At 38.2% G+C, this 15,627-nt stretch overlaps 1 protein-coding gene across 1 annotated transcript in view; it reads left to right on the top strand.

Moving 5' to 3' along the window:
* The window catches only part of ITGB6 (integrin subunit beta 6), a 42,548-nt gene that overhangs the window by 12,362 nt on the left and 14,559 nt on the right, over positions 1-15,627 (top strand). The window contains exons 2-10 of the mRNA XM_072341821.1: positions 3,537-3,601; positions 4,055-4,131; positions 4,886-4,965; positions 7,392-7,596; positions 8,872-9,118; positions 9,641-9,806; positions 10,389-10,550; positions 11,304-11,399; positions 15,044-15,133. Coding sequence (XP_072197922.1) covers positions 4,071-4,131; positions 4,886-4,965; positions 7,392-7,596; positions 8,872-9,118; positions 9,641-9,806; positions 10,389-10,550; positions 11,304-11,399; positions 15,044-15,133 — 1,107 coding nt within the window. The 5' untranslated portion in view covers positions 3,537-3,601; positions 4,055-4,070. The remainder of the gene's footprint in view (positions 1-3,536; positions 3,602-4,054; positions 4,132-4,885; positions 4,966-7,391; positions 7,597-8,871; positions 9,119-9,640; positions 9,807-10,388; positions 10,551-11,303; positions 11,400-15,043; positions 15,134-15,627) is intronic.

The raw sequence follows: 15,627 nt of genomic DNA, 5'->3' as shown, positions 1-15,627 counted from the left end.
TTTCTGCAGGACTCAAATACTGACAGCAGTTTCTTTGGACTGGGGTTGTTTTCTGTGGGAGCGATACCCACCTATCCTGCTGCAAATTAACAAAACAGGGAAGCTATAGAACCCACATCTTCTTTGTATCACTTCCTTGGTAGATGTTTGCATGTCCTCCAGTTACCATCTCTCTAGTCAAAAAGTTTGCTCTGAGCTCTGATCTCCATCTCACTGCTTGCATTTCCACAGGGCTGGGCAGATGAGGATTAGATGTTTTCTGAAGGGCAGGTGACACTTCCCCCACCTCTGTAAATATCCACAGAACTGTTTCGTCCTGTGAGACATACAGATTTTAGATTGGTCAGTATTTTCCTAGGCTCTCAGAGTGAAAGCATGTATGAGAAGAACACTGCAAATTAAGAACCGTGAGTCTGAGGGACTGTTTACAGGAATTTCTTTTCCATACACATAGCTCTCCAGCTTCTAATTCAGGAGATTTTCCTTGGTCCAATGAGCTTGGGACATTACGTTGACTGACAAACTTTCTTTAGAGCTAACATGCCTCCTCTTGCAGGTTTTGTCTAGTGCAGCAGGAGCTAATTGTTATTGACTCTTGGTCTGGTCTCCTTGTCTGTGTAATCACACTGCCCCAGTTTGTACTCTATTTGCAGGAGGTATTTTTTCTAAAATGAAGCAACTTTTAGATCTGAATGAATGCAAACACCTCCCGCTGTGAAACCTTTACAGTTGGATAACCAGGCTTACCGCTGAATTCAGCTCAGTGTGTTCGAAAAGTTACACATTGCTTTCAGAGGAAAGAGCCCTATTAATGAAATACAACTTGAGGCTAATATTGTTTTAATTTCTTACCCACAACATTCTCTTCTTGTTCCTTTCTCCCTTTCTTTCTTTCTCTCACTCTCTTCAATGCTGATTACTCCTCAGTGAATGTACTAAAGGTTTACAGGATGACCATAATATCTTTCTGTGCTATCTTCGTGTGTTATGAATGCCAGGTATGGGGAAAAATATGCACTAAAGATTTTATCCTATAGAAATTTTATTACCTTTTAAAGAACCACAGACCTGCGTTGTTCAGTGTTGCTCATACTGGAAGATAACAGATATATTCTGCTGCAATGTGTCATTATAAAACCATAACTCTGATTTAAGCAAGATCAAAACTCGCTCCAAAATGAACATGTAGTGGATGATAAAAACAGTAATTTGTTATGCCTCGTTGGGTTGATGTCTCTAATTTAGGTTAACAGAACAAGGCTGTATTACATAACTTCTTTAAGAAGGGAAACCTTGCTGTCAAATCAAGCAATACCAGGACCCCAGAGATTTTACACATCCTCCCCACATCAGCATGACTACTCCAGATTGCACATAATCTGGCACATATAGCAGCTCAAGCCAATAAAACAATAAATTAGTAGAGGAACTTCCTAGCCAACTTATCTTTAGATGTCACTTCAGATATTTAGTGACTTTGCAAAACAAGTCTCATCCATCTCCCTCCTACTCAGTTGTGGGTTTTTTTGTTTTTTGGGTTTTTTTTGTTTTTTTTGCCTTGCCCAAGACCTCTCTTATCATATTGTGACTCTGTGTCACTTAGCCCCCAGCCAGGCTGTCCTTCCAAAACCTGTATAAAATGTTACTACACAAACAGAGAACCACTGATGTCAAACAGTATTTGTAAGTTTTATGTAGGTTGTATAATTCTTTCTTTAAAAAGTTTGGTATCTTGAATCTGAAAACAAGCTTTGCTTAACTGCTAGCTATTCAGCTGGCTGGTCCTTACCCTTGTAGACTGCTGGTGTCTGATATCTGGTAGTTGAAGGACTGCAACACAGTCCTTTGAGCACACTCTTTGAGGTGTTGTCATATTGCCGGAGGCTGGTAAGAGCTGCAAAGTGAACTCCTACGTTGAAAGGGCAGACACTTGTTTTTTGGAGCTCTGAGAGGCTGTAGGCATAGCAACAATATTATAGGACATGCACACAAATGTAAATTAAAGTCAGGAAAATAAAATGTGTTGGATGGCACTTACAGTAGGATTTTGTCTTCATATGAGCAAACATCTTCAGTCTACTCCATTTCTTTTTGACCTTATGTAACTACAGACATTGTCCTCCATAGACTTGCATCCTCACCAGCTAAGAGAACATAATTGAATTGATGCTTTTTTCATGCCACAAGAAATTGTTTTAGGTGAGTAAGACACTCCAAGATATAGAATGAAATTGAAGGAGACTTTGGAATGTTGTAAATAGAAATGTTAAGGTGTGGTACCACAACAGCCAAAGGTGGGCTATATCCAAACTGCCATATTCCCATCCCTCTGTCGGCTCTGACTGACTCCCTCTCCCCTCAAACTGGTGCTTGCACTGAGGTGGGCAGTGACAGAGGGTAAGGAACTCTGCCAACTGAAGATCAGCCCGCCTACAGAAGGTGTGTGTGGATTTTTACTGGATGAGGTTGAATCAGCTCACTGTTTGTTTGGGCGCCAATAAGAGCTTAGGGGTGTGAGCATGAGGGCAGGGCAAAGGTAGGCTTGACGTAATCCATTTGGAGCTGCTATGAAACTACCTGTGGACTGTGTAAATACTAGTAAAATCGGATGTGCCTGGGAATGTTTCCAGGCACTAGAACGAGATTCTCTGTGCTATGAAACTGTTAAAATGCTTCCCTGGCAGGAATTTGACCTTTTCCAATTAACACTCTCTGCAAACAATTTCTGGGCACAATTTGATTGCTAGAATGGTCCCAATAGGCAATTTGCAAGCATAAACGCAGTTCTTTCTGTGCCAGTTGGCCTCTGTGCCCAGGAATGCTTCCAGGCATGTTGGGTTTACTAGTATAGACCTATCCCTACTGTCACATCCTGCCCCAAAATTGCAGCTACCACCCGGTTTGAAAAGGGAGGTCTGAACCTGTCAGTTCTCACGATGAGAGCAACTCAGTTTCACAAGCTAACTTTGCTGCTTTGGTGGGATTTCTGACGATGGAAAAACAGGTCATATGTTTTTAGGACAGATCAGCAACACAGCAGATGAAATTGCCGTTTTACACTGCAGCGTGTAGAGCTGGTTGCATACCCTTCCAATGAGAAAGGAGTTGTCCTGAACAAATCATTTTCAGAACTGAGAGTAGCATAACATAAAAGCTAGATGAAATCTGGGAACAATACATTTTATTTCCTTTAATAATGCTGTAAGAAATGCATATTTTGCCTCCATTTCTGGTTGGGTTGTTGAGAAAAGAGATAGCAATAGCTTTATGTTGTATGTAGGCTGCAATGCTGAAGAATGTTTGGGCACTTGTGTGGGCTTGAAGCTGAAGTGATTTTTCTCAAGTTGGTTGCAGAACTGGGAATGCAGTTATTCCTTCCTCTGCATATTAAGAAAAAAGCCACAATTGCAGTGTTTCCTTTCCAGTTTGCAATGTTAATAAAACCAGCATGCTCTGTATCTTGAATGACTGAAGCCAGGTCCTCAGCTGCAACAACTGAATAATTTCTGTTCTTTTTTTATTTTTTTTTCCCACAGCTGCCTTTACAAGCTTCCTTCCACACCAGGGAATCTGAAAAAATGGGATTTTTACATCTCTCCAGGTATACTCACTTAGCCAACCTTATGACCTCTTACCTAACATATTCTCTCAGGGAACAATTAAAGGAATTGTTTTAGAGTGGCTCAATACACACACACACAAAAAAACCCGATTCTCAGATGGGTTGCTTTAGGACCCAGAGGAACTGGAATTGACAGAAGTCTTCACCTGAATGAATTTTCCTTCTGATTGTATACCTTATAAGGAGTACAGGAAAACAAGGAAGTGATAACCATGTTCAGGTTACCTCTATGTACAGCCTGCCGTCTTTACCTGCCCAGGTAGCTGTTGTTTTCATTTTCATTCATGCTCTGTGCTGATAGATTTGAAGTTTCCTCGCAGTCTGTTGTAGGTGACATCTGAAAACATACACTTTGGGAATGTATGATGATTTTTACGACATTCTGCCTTTCCGTGGACGATAATTAATACGCTAACACTTTTTGTCACACAGCCAGCACTGAAAACGAATGGGGATTGAATTGCTTTGCCTCTTTTTCCTATTTCTTCAAAGAAATAATGATGTGCAAGGTAAGACTCAGGGGCAGGGAGATGCATTTCCAAACCATTTTTGCTTTGTTTCCTGCTTTAAGTTGATACTAAATAGCTCTTTGTCTTCTGTATTTAACTGCTCCTTTCTGTTTGACGACTGTTTTCTTGACATGCTGCTGAAGGGCAGCCCTGTGAATTTGCCTACGATTTATGCGGACGTTACATAGCACAATATGTATGAAAAAGACAGGCATCTGAGCAGTAATGGTTGTACTAATCACTGTTTGATCCAGTGAGAAACTTAATGCTTTACAAATGGCTCAGTGTTTCACCAGTACAATTATTTTTTACAATAAATTAAAGTAATATCAAGAATCTACAGACCTGGGTGAAGCAGTTTTAAGTATAGTGAGCATGCACAAATCCGTGGTTTTGGTGTCTCTGTTGGTGTTTTGGTTATGCTGGCAATGCTTTGCCCCACACCAGAATCAAACACAAAGCTCTAGCAATTGCAGTGAAGCAAACTAGTAGCATGTTCTCGTGTTCTCAGAGAATGTGCACCTATAAAGCATGCAAAAGTATGTTAATTATCAGCAACTGTGTTGTTCTTTTTTTACCCAGTGTTAATGTTCTACCAATGGAAATATCTTTAGGGAAGGACTTTATCAGTAATGCTACATGTGGCTAAATGTTTATATTCTTTGCTTCCTATGTTCTCAATGTAAGATTCTTCACGGACTGAATGATTAAACACATTATTAATAACCTTTTGTCTTCTTGGATTTAAACTTAGGGACCTGTTCTCAGGAAAGTGGAGTGACTTGTGAAGATTGTTTGCTTTCTGGACCACACTGTGCTTGGTGCTTCCAAGAGGTAGATGATACCAAAAATTTCAAAGTAAAACTTGAAATGTTTGTAGTGGCTCTGAGTGAGAAAGTATTGACTTAATTGGGTTAGCCCATGGTTTTGTAATGCATGCAGAGCTTAGTGAAGCCTTCCTGGGAATCAAAAGAGGAATTCAAGTACGGACTTTAAGCTGTATTATTATCTGCATTGTATCAGCTCTGGCTGATTTCAAATATGGCAATAGTGTTAGTTTTCTAATTAAGTACAATAGAGGTGCGAGTGTTTTGGCTAAAACATAGGGCTTTCACATAAATATTTGGATTTGTTTCCTACTGGTCTCTTACAGGCTTTCCTTGTAACTCTGGGCAAGTCAGTGAATATCACTGCTTTTAAAATCTTCCCCTGTATAAGATAATAAATATCTTAAATATAATAATTAAATATATATATCTTAAATATAATAATATCTAGTAAACATTTGAAGCCCTAGTTCATTAATGCTGGCAAGAAAGTTATCTATCATAATTTTAAAATTGCCAGAAATAGTGAGAAATTAAATATTTTTCATGAAAGCAGCAGATCTGTAAAACAGAAACAATTCCTAGCTTTTTGAAATAGTGGAATAACACATAAGATAGGAATACTGTACTGCCGTGTGAAGTAACTCACAAAGATCAAAGAATACTTTTCTTGAAGAAGATTACTAAATATAATTCAGCAATTTGTACAAATGGTTACCATGGGGGGGGGGGGGGGGGGGGGGGGGGGGAAGCACACAGTACTATACACTCCAAAAAGAAAAAAGAAACCCACCCAATTTACAACAACAACAACAACAAAACATCAGTGTGTTTTCAGGAGTTTCTGTTTGCACTTAACCACCAAAACAGGATTTTCTTGACATTTGATCAGGATTTGAAATAGTGCCACATACATTCAGAAAATGGAAAACAATGTGTTGATTTAAAAAATCCTCTATAGGATAAAAATATGCCTTCTAGGTATATTTGAAACACGAGTTTACCTCTGCATGCACCTTTCAAAAAGCCAACAACTGAAAGTTTGTAACTACAGAGGTGGTATGGTTCTCCCTGTGGAACCTCTGTGTCTGTAACACTGATCTCTGTGTGCACCATAGGGAAGAAGTGGTTGGTGAGTGTCTTCTCTGAGCAAGGTCATTAGATTTGGTCTGAAGCACAATAAATTGCTGTTCCCACCTGTGTTGCTTTCACAAAAATATGTGAGAACTCTAACAAATGTCAGCCATGAGGGATGAAGTTTTGCTTGCAAGGAGGGGCTGAATTCTGTTTTTAATAAGTTTAAAGTGAATGTGTTTCACTTTGGGTAGAAAGTTCTTTAGTGACTGAATTTAGAGAATATTTGTGGTATAATGGGCAAGCAACATCAGTTCAGCCAAACCTGGGAGAAAAAAGCTGTCCTACGCCATGGGCCATGGCCACCAACAAGGCACTGAGTGTTCTGGTGTTAGTTCTGCCAGGAATTTCCCAGCTTTAACCAAAAAGCCTTGTTGGCCACAGCAGTTTTCAGTTCAGGAGGCAGCTGGCTGACCTGCAGGTCTAAATTCTAGATATAGCTCTAGAAAATGATAATAAAACATCGAAGCCTCTTTGTGCAACAAACCACTAACTTCACTGCTATGTGGGATAATGCCCATGTTGTATTTGAAGTATGAGTCTGCATTGCAGGAAGAATTGTATATCAAGTACTTTGAAATGAGGAACCAGGACAAGATATCCAGGTGTTATCGTTAGGCTTGCAGTTCCCTCCACAGGGGAGGAAAGTGGAAGAGGATGCTGAGCTGGATGTGAATGGACATACCAGCATAATGGGAGCTCCATCAGCCCTGGAGTGAGGGGAGTTGCAGTGTTTGTTGGTTCAGTGAATGAGTAAAATGAGGGCTGAGGAGAAAGAATAGGACAGAGGAAAACAAAGAGTCCAAAGACCTCTGAGCACCCCACCTCCAGTTTCTTACAAAATCTGCAGGAATTTCTTATTTGCTCTCCTGTTATTAAATTATGTTGCACCAGCAGTTCAAAACTGCTTAGGAAAGGCCGGTGAATTTGTGAGATAGTCCTGTAAGTGAAATCCTTACAACAACAGGTTCAGAAGGGCTTTGTGTTCCCATTCCCAGAGCTGCCAGAAGTGAAGTGAGAGTAGCATAAATCCCATTTCCCTAACAATAGAGCAGTCTTTCCCAGGACACCAAACTGGTGTAAGTTACATTAATTATACACCTGTGGGACATGACCCATGAAGGGCAAATTTAGATTTCGGTGCCCTCTAGATCTCCTTCTGCACTAGTTTGCACTCATGGTGTAACCTGCACCTTTGTTTCTTGTTCCTAGGCACTGGATTGACCTTTTGTCATCTGCTGCTTGTGACTGGTCAGTAAATATATTTAACTCATCCATCCCTTTTCCTGTTTGCTTTAGAATTACACAGACTCAGCTGGAATTCATGGGAGGTGTGATACCCCAGAAAACCTTTTGTCAAAAGGATGCCAGTTGAATTTGATTGAATTTCCCATTTCAGAAGTGCAAATTCACAGAAGCAAGCCTTTAACTACAGCAACCCAGAAGGATAATTCTGATGTCACACAGATTTCTCCTCAGAAATTAACACTCAGGCTGCGACCAGGTAAGTCACTCTGGTCATAAATGCAGATTTTTAGGTTTTTTTACTGCTCGTGCCATGTACTGAGATACTGTGATACATTCAAACTGGTGTAAGAAAAAAACAAAACAAAACAAAACAAAAAAAAAAACAACAACAAAAAAAACAACCCACAAAAAAAAAAAAAAAAAAAAAAAAAACAACCCCAAAGACAAAATAAAGATAAAATGCCAGTATTAAATCTGAAATTATCTGTTGCTTAACTCATCAGATAATTGTTAGGTTTGGAAGGAATGCTTTCAGAAGTGTTGGGTCCATTGTGAAACTTAGGATTTAATTTTCAGTTCTTCTGTTCTCTGGGAAATAATTAGCTAGAAGATATATGGTTTAGTGGTTTGCTGTAGCTACAGTAATGGGAGGACGGTTGGACTAGATGATCTTGTAGGTCCTCTCCAACCTTGTAATTCTATGATTCCATGATAAGGTGACTGAAAGAACTGAAAGCCCCCATATCTCTCCAAACCTCTCCCTGTGCCTCTCCCTCTGCAGGTCTGGCAGACAACAGATCTCAGGGGCAGCGTAAAAATCTTGCTTTGAGGATTTACAAGGTAGCAGTGACATTTATGGAAGCATTCCATACCTACTCTGGGGTCTTTGGGATGCGATTGTTTTCCTGTAGAAAACTTGGCCTAAGGAAACATAAGAAACACTCAGGTCATACTGTAGTACTGCAACTGAAAATAAAACTTGGTATACACTCTGGTTTTCTAATGTATGTGGCATATCCCATAAGTGCTTCCTTTAGTTTTAATGACCTTGATATCTAAATTTTCCAAAGGAGCATACAGCTGAGGGGATGTTCTCGTATCTTTAAATTACAGGCCTTACTGAGGAACAGTTTAGAAAATACAGTGGGACTGCTTTTAATTTTCTAGACAACCAGTTTGAGATTTTTGTTGCCAGAGAGTTTGTAAAGTTGTCATAGAATCATGGAGTGTCCCGAGTTGAAAGAGACCCACGAGGGTTGCTGAGTACAAGTTCTGGCTCTGTACAGGACCACCCAAAATTTAGATGATATGGCTGAGAGGGCTGTTCAAATTCTTCTTAAACTCCAGCAGCTTGGGGCTGTGACTGCTGCCCTGGGGAGCTGCTCCAGTGCCTGAACAATGATTTGTTAATTGCACAGGTGACTTAAAATGCTAAATAATTCTTCCATATATAAGTTTATGATCTAAGTGGCACTGCTTATCACTTCTTATAAGTACTAAGATGTATCCCACCTTCCCATGACTTTCACAGGACATGAAGAAACAATCCAGATCAAGGTTCGGCAAAGTGAAGATTATCCAATTGATCTCTATTACCTCATGGATCTGTCAGCTTCCATGGATGATGACCTGAATACAATAAAAGAATTAGGCTCAACACTTTCCAAAGAAATGTCAAAACTGACAAGCAACTTCAGACTGGGTTTTGGATCTTTTGTTGAAAAACCAGTTTCACCATTTATCAAAACTACAGCTGAAGAAATAAACAACCCTTGCAGGTAAGCAGGGAAAGTACCTGCATCTTTTTGCGTGCAAACATTAAGCCATAATATTAATCCTTATGGTAAAACTGGATTTTACAGCCCCATTGGAACCTTTTCCCTACTCCAGTAGTAACCAAGTCAGGATCCAACCTCTGTTATGTTTTTTGAAGAGAGGTATTTGGGAGTGATTCTGCTCAATAGTTTTGCTGCTAATTACAAATGTGCTTAACAGAGTAGCAAAGAGATATTTAGAATGATTATATATTTATTTTTATTTTTAGAATGATTATATATTTATTTTTATTTGCTAGAACATATGTACATGTATATACATTTATATGTAGAGATAAATTTTATGATGCTGTGATGCTAAATGGGTTCAAACTCAAACCCAATACAGAACAGCAGTTTTTTTTTTAACTCTTGGGCACAGAAGAGAGATGCAAAACAAAAAACTAATCCAACTAGGCCTCCCATGTAGCCACTGTAGGGATTTTCTCTCTGCGTTATCCATGAGCTGTCTCACTCCTTTTGCAGAAGCGTACCATACGAGTGCTTGCCCACCTTTGGATACAAGCATGTTTTGTCACTGACAAATGACGCTGAAAGGTTCAATGAAATTGTGAAAGGACAGCGAATCTCTGCTAACATAGATACTCCAGAGGGAGGATTTGATGCAATTATGCAGGCAGCTGTTTGCAAGGTAACTGAAAATTCTAGGTATGATACCAGTTATTCTGTATATATCCACTTGCAGCATTGTATGGTTATAATTCAAAGGAGTCAATCATTGTTTTCTTTTTTCTTTTCTTTTTTCTTTTTTAAATGTGATCCAGGAGCCTCATTAGGCTTATGTGAAAATACTTTTGGCTGTAACATGCTGAACACGAATATTGCAGTGTTTTATTGTTTCTATTTAATTGCCAGGAAAGAAAACAAATATGAACTGCATAATTATTGGGTCTGTTCCCATATTTTTTTTTCTTTAAATATGTTTGGCTAACGATGCTTAGAGTATTAAGCAGATCGAACTGAATGGAGCCACTACATTTTCATGAACATGAAAATGAGAATAGAAAATGTTAGCAAAAGATAATAGAATGAAAGCCATCATCTCTTTCAAAATGATGATGTTCATTCTTAGAATAGGTGATGTGATGTTTGTGATACTTTCTTTAAGAAGTTCCCCTTCATTTGTTTTGAGATGCCATTCTCCAAATAGTTTGATGCTCTTCTGCTTGCGAGTGTAATAGAGCCTTCTGAACTAATGTATTTTAAATGACAGGAAAAAATTGGATGGAGGAATGACTCTTTGCATTTGCTGGTGTTTGTGAGTGATGCTGATTCCCACTTTGGGATGGACAGTAAGCTGGCAGGAATCGTTATTCCTAATGATGGGAACTGTCATTTGGACCACAATAATGAATATTCCATGTCAACCATTCTGGTAATTCACTCTGAATTTTGTTCAACTCTTCCATTCTGGACATTTAAAGATGAATTTAAAGAAGCAAATAAGAAACCTAGTGGAGGCATGTCGTAATCACTGAAATATAGAAGTTGCAGAAGCTAAACATTTACTATCATCTTTCACATAGTTGCAAATGTTAGCTAGAAGAGAACAGTTTGTTTATGTGAAATTGTGATACACTGTAACTAAGGGTTTTAAAAAAACAAAACTGTATCGGTTATTCCTGCTATCCTAGAAAACATGTGGAATCAGACAGACTGGTATTACCTTATGCAAGGGTAACAAAATTTGCATTAACCTGCTTCCCTGAAAGGAAGGATGTAAATTCAGCAGGAATTCAGGAATACTGAGGACACTGCTCAAAGAATAAAACTTTCCAGCTTAAAGTTCAGAGATCAGAACTAGTGCATGTACCCTGCTCTTTTGGCACAATGTTACTCCTTGGTCTGTGCCAGAGATGCAGCTGAACCAAGAGTCTCAGTGTGGAGGGTAATACTGTACCTCCCTCTAAGCAACATCCATAGAACAAGGCAAGGAAACTACATACACTTTATTATTATTATTATTATTATTATTATTAAATATATATACACCTAATGACTAATGATAGTTTACTTTATGCTGCAAATAGAGTATTAATTATGGTCACCTAACTATGTTTTATGGGTGATAATTAGCAACTGGACATACATGAAGAAACTGATGTGGTTCTCTTCTGTTTGCCTTCAGGAGTATCCCACAATTGGGCAATTAATTGACAAACTTGTGCAAAACAATGTTTTGGTAATTTTTGCTGTCACAAATGAACAAGTTCACACATACGAGGTGAGTAAACTAAAATCTCCATTTCTCCAGTATTTGCTTTAAGGTTCATATTTTCTCATAGCTGATACTAGGGTCTGTTCTAGGAGGTTTGGAAGCACCTTTAATTTGTAGAGCTATATTTTGTCCCAAAAAACCTTTTCTCTTACTAATGACATTATATTTTCCTTTAGAAAATGCAGGTGGTCACCCTTAGAGTTGGCCAACAGTGTTCTTATCAGTGGTATTCTATTTCAGTTTCCCATGTCAGTGTTATACCAATATCAAAGTTACCAAGTGGCACCCTTTGTTCACTGGTAACACTAAACTGAGATTTATAGCTAAAGAAAAATGCAGGCCACTGTTAAACCAACTGTAGGTTTTTTTGTTATTATTACTTTCTTAGTTAGAAAAGAAGAAAAGCTGCTATCTTCTATCTTGTAGGGTATAGAGAATCCCAATGAATATGTTCTATCTGCTTCTTTCATCTTTTCAGTACTGCTTTCTGTCACTTATTTGGATTTCTATAGTTGTTCTGCTCTGCTTTCTATTCTGCAGGTGACACAGAAAATCAGACAAAGCAAACTATATGTAGTTCTCAGAGTGCAGGGTTTTTCCTTACATGGGTTGATGTAGGACATACAAACGGGATTCTAGTTTATAATACAAATGTAGACATGCAGTTATTCACACTTAAGAGTGAAAAAAGAACAAAGCAAGGCAGTTAGATCTATTCTTGAGTTTGTGCCAGTGCTGATGGAGCTGGGAAGAGCTGGGAGAGGAGGCTGAACTGGCACTTGGGCATTGCCATTAAACCACACTTGTTCTGGCATTTTCTAAAAGCCTCAGTGACGGAGTCTCCTCATTAGAGAACCTCCCAAACTTGATTATCCTTTAATACATCTCCATATGCCTCATCTAAAATCTTCTTGTACCCGGCATCTAATTATATCAGATCCAAAATGGGCCACTATTATTTATAATTCAGTTCTTAGGGATACACATGCATTAAAATGACTGTGAGGACTCAGTCAGCATCTCTTTAAATAAACTTGATGGATTCCAGTAGTCTTCAGTTCAGCGTTCAGACTGGCAAACATACATTTTATATTTCTAGCCCTATATAATCCCCAGCAATTTAGCCCAAAATAATTCAGCTGTTTAATGTTCTTGATCCTCCTGAACTAAATTTTCAGTTAATTTGCACTGAAATGTATGCATACCATTGAACACACAAATATTATAGGTTGTACACCCACAAGATATATGCACCTGTAACATAGCAGGTTCCAGTTTTGATCCTTTGTGCAAGCATGCATCTACTGCATAGAAATAACCAAAGAAGATGAAGGCTGAGGTCTGATATTCTTGTCAGGTTGGCCATGTTTTAAAACAGTCACAAAGAAATACATGTAAATTACTCAAAACTAAATGCAAGAGAGCAAAAACTCTTACACTGAGCTCTGATCATCTGAGATTTTATTTTTAAAAAGAATTAATTTAAAAACAAAACAAAACAAAAACCAACAACAAAAGGGAAGGCTATTTTAAAGTATATTCACATGCCTAATGCTTTGCATTATTAGTCTCCTCTCATCCTTACCAAAGCAGCAGGGAATGTATTTATTCTCTAAAGCTATTCAATTAGAAAATATCTGTGAATATTACATGTTTGTGAATTTTAAATCCCATTTTGGTATGAAAGAAAACACCCGAAGTTTCCATCAAGTAATAATTATCACTGCTGATATCATTTGATTTCTAACAAAATTCTTTATAAATTTATTCAAACTAGATGAAGGGGGAAAAAATCCCTCTTTATCCTACCTCAGTGTAACATGATAATGGCAGAAACTTCTTTTTTGAATATATGTATACATATCTATCACCAGAAATTACAGCTGGAAAATTGGGTTCTTTTCAAACTGTTTTTCATTGCTGAAAGTTGGACTAAAAATACTCCAATCTCCAAACTTGTTCAGAATTGCAAATGGTTATTAAATATAGCATGACTCCTTATTTATGTTGAAAATTCTTGTGTCATTTGCATTGCTGGAAGTTAAACGTAAAGATATAATTCTCAAATTTCACCAATGTGAATGAGAGAAATCCTAGAAAATGAAGTTCATCTTCTAATGAATACATGCTAAAAGACTGAACTCAGTTGCATCCTCTGGATAGTTTTATGGTAGTTACATATAATAGCATCATTCTGCCTCTGTTAATGGTTAAACAGAAATACGTGCTGAGAGGTGGGGTTTAACCAGGGAACTGGAGGGTCACACTTGCAGTGGGTGTGCACCATCATCCTTGCATCAGTGTGCAGTGAAGTTTTCTTCTGGGAGAGAAAGTCTTCAGAACAGAAAACCTCTGCTGTTTGTTTTGCGTGCCACAGACTGAAAGGGTGCTAGACTTCAAATTCCAGGTTTATCGTCTCCCTCTCTGTATATAAGCAGCTCATGGGAGGTCTACATCTACAGAATGCAGTGTTTCAATATTCTGAGAATCCTTGAGAGAGCACTAAGCGCAAGAGGAGTCAGGAATGCAAAGTCACCAGCTGTAACATAAAATGCAGTTAATCCTACTGATTTACAATAGCACTTCAGAATTGTAATGAATGACAAGTATTCCATACATAATATACAAAGTAATCACTGTGCTCTGGAAGATATGAAGTATAGGAGGGATATATGGCTATCAGATTATCCACATTTATTAATAGTCATCTGGATTTTTTTGTCAATTAAAATAACAGCACTGATATGATAAATAGCAGAAGAAAAATGAATGCTACAAGGTGTATTTTTAGCTGTGATTGTTTACTATTTTCAAAAGGCATAGGTACAAGCAACTAAAATTCATGTAGTTAACAGTCAGCCAAGATAAGTTTTAATCAAGTATATTTAATATCTATCTGTCGGATGTTATTTTAGCATCACAGACCAGTTTAATGAAAAAAGAAAGGAGAGAGGAAAGGAAAGAAGAAACTTTCCATTAAAATTAATGGAAATCAGCTACAGCCCCTGGTCATTGGGAGATGTGTGGGGTGTTACAGCAATCAAAAATGAGCAGCAGATTTTTAAAGGTCTTTGTTCAAAGTTCTTGTAGCCATTAGTAGAAATCTCTTCACCTCTTAACAGAAACCTCTTAGTTTTTGTGTCCTTCTATATAGAAATTCAAGATGTTCAGTTGCATGGAAAGGCAAAAACAAAAGAAAAGAAATAAAAAGTGGCTGTTTTTACTGAATGTAGTGTCCAAGGCACTTGCATTTTACAGCAACAGTTGAGCAACTGATTCTTCTTTTTTTTTTTTTTTTTTTTTTTTTGGTTTTTTGGTTTGCTTTTGTTTTTAAAGGAAAGCACAACAGTTGATAGAGTATATGTTCATTCTAAGTTAAAGAGAAAAAAGCTAGAAAATACTCCAGTGTCAAACTTACAAGCACACTTAGCAACTTATTTCCCACTAATTGTCAGTGAAACTAACGCTTCTCCATAAGACCTCTTCCAATATGACAAGTGTGCCATTGGGTCAGCCGGGGTCCTTGAAAACGTCACTATTATTTATTTCAGTTGGCTCCACTGTAATTCATTCATTTCCAGATGGCAACTCCTTGTCACCCACCCTGTCAACTAGCCTTTTTTTTTTTCTCCCCTCCCCGCTGTTCTCAGAACTATGCAAAGCTTATTCCTGGAGCTACTGTTGGTCGACTTCAGAAGGATTCTGGAAATATTCTCCAGCTGATCATTGCTGCTTATCAGGTAAGGTTATTATAATCTGTGCCTCCATTTTCAAAGTTAGACTGCAGTTTGGTAAATCCAAGCACCTTTGATTCTTTTTCTGCAGTGATGACAAGGACCATTTTGTATGTTTAGTTGCTGACCTCTACAGGGGAAGTTTTGCTCACTCCAAGGATGAACACAGAACCAGTAGTTTTACTGATAACTTGTTGCTCTCTACCAAAATGCTCAGTTAGCAGAATGCTCTGGCAAGAATCAGGAAGTCAAAATTACCATTTAAAAATTGTTAAAAATAAAGATTTAGAGTCACAGCAACAAGACACCCCCATTAGTCATACGATTCACAAATAACTTTTGTTAACCATTAGTGATCATACTACTGATGAGCAAAAGGAAGGGAACAGGGCACTGTATAGCTAGAACTTGGCTTTGCTCTGCAGTGCAGTACAGAGAGTGATGGAGCTGGTGGCAGGTACCATGGCACAGGCAGCTTTGTTGCAGCACTTTGTTGAAAA

Source organism: Excalfactoria chinensis, chromosome 7, assembly GCF_039878825.1.
Source record: "Excalfactoria chinensis isolate bCotChi1 chromosome 7, bCotChi1.hap2, whole genome shotgun sequence".
Lineage (NCBI taxonomy): Eukaryota > Metazoa > Chordata > Aves > Galliformes > Phasianidae > Excalfactoria > Excalfactoria chinensis.
This window is presented reverse-complemented; position numbering and strand designations above follow the sequence as displayed.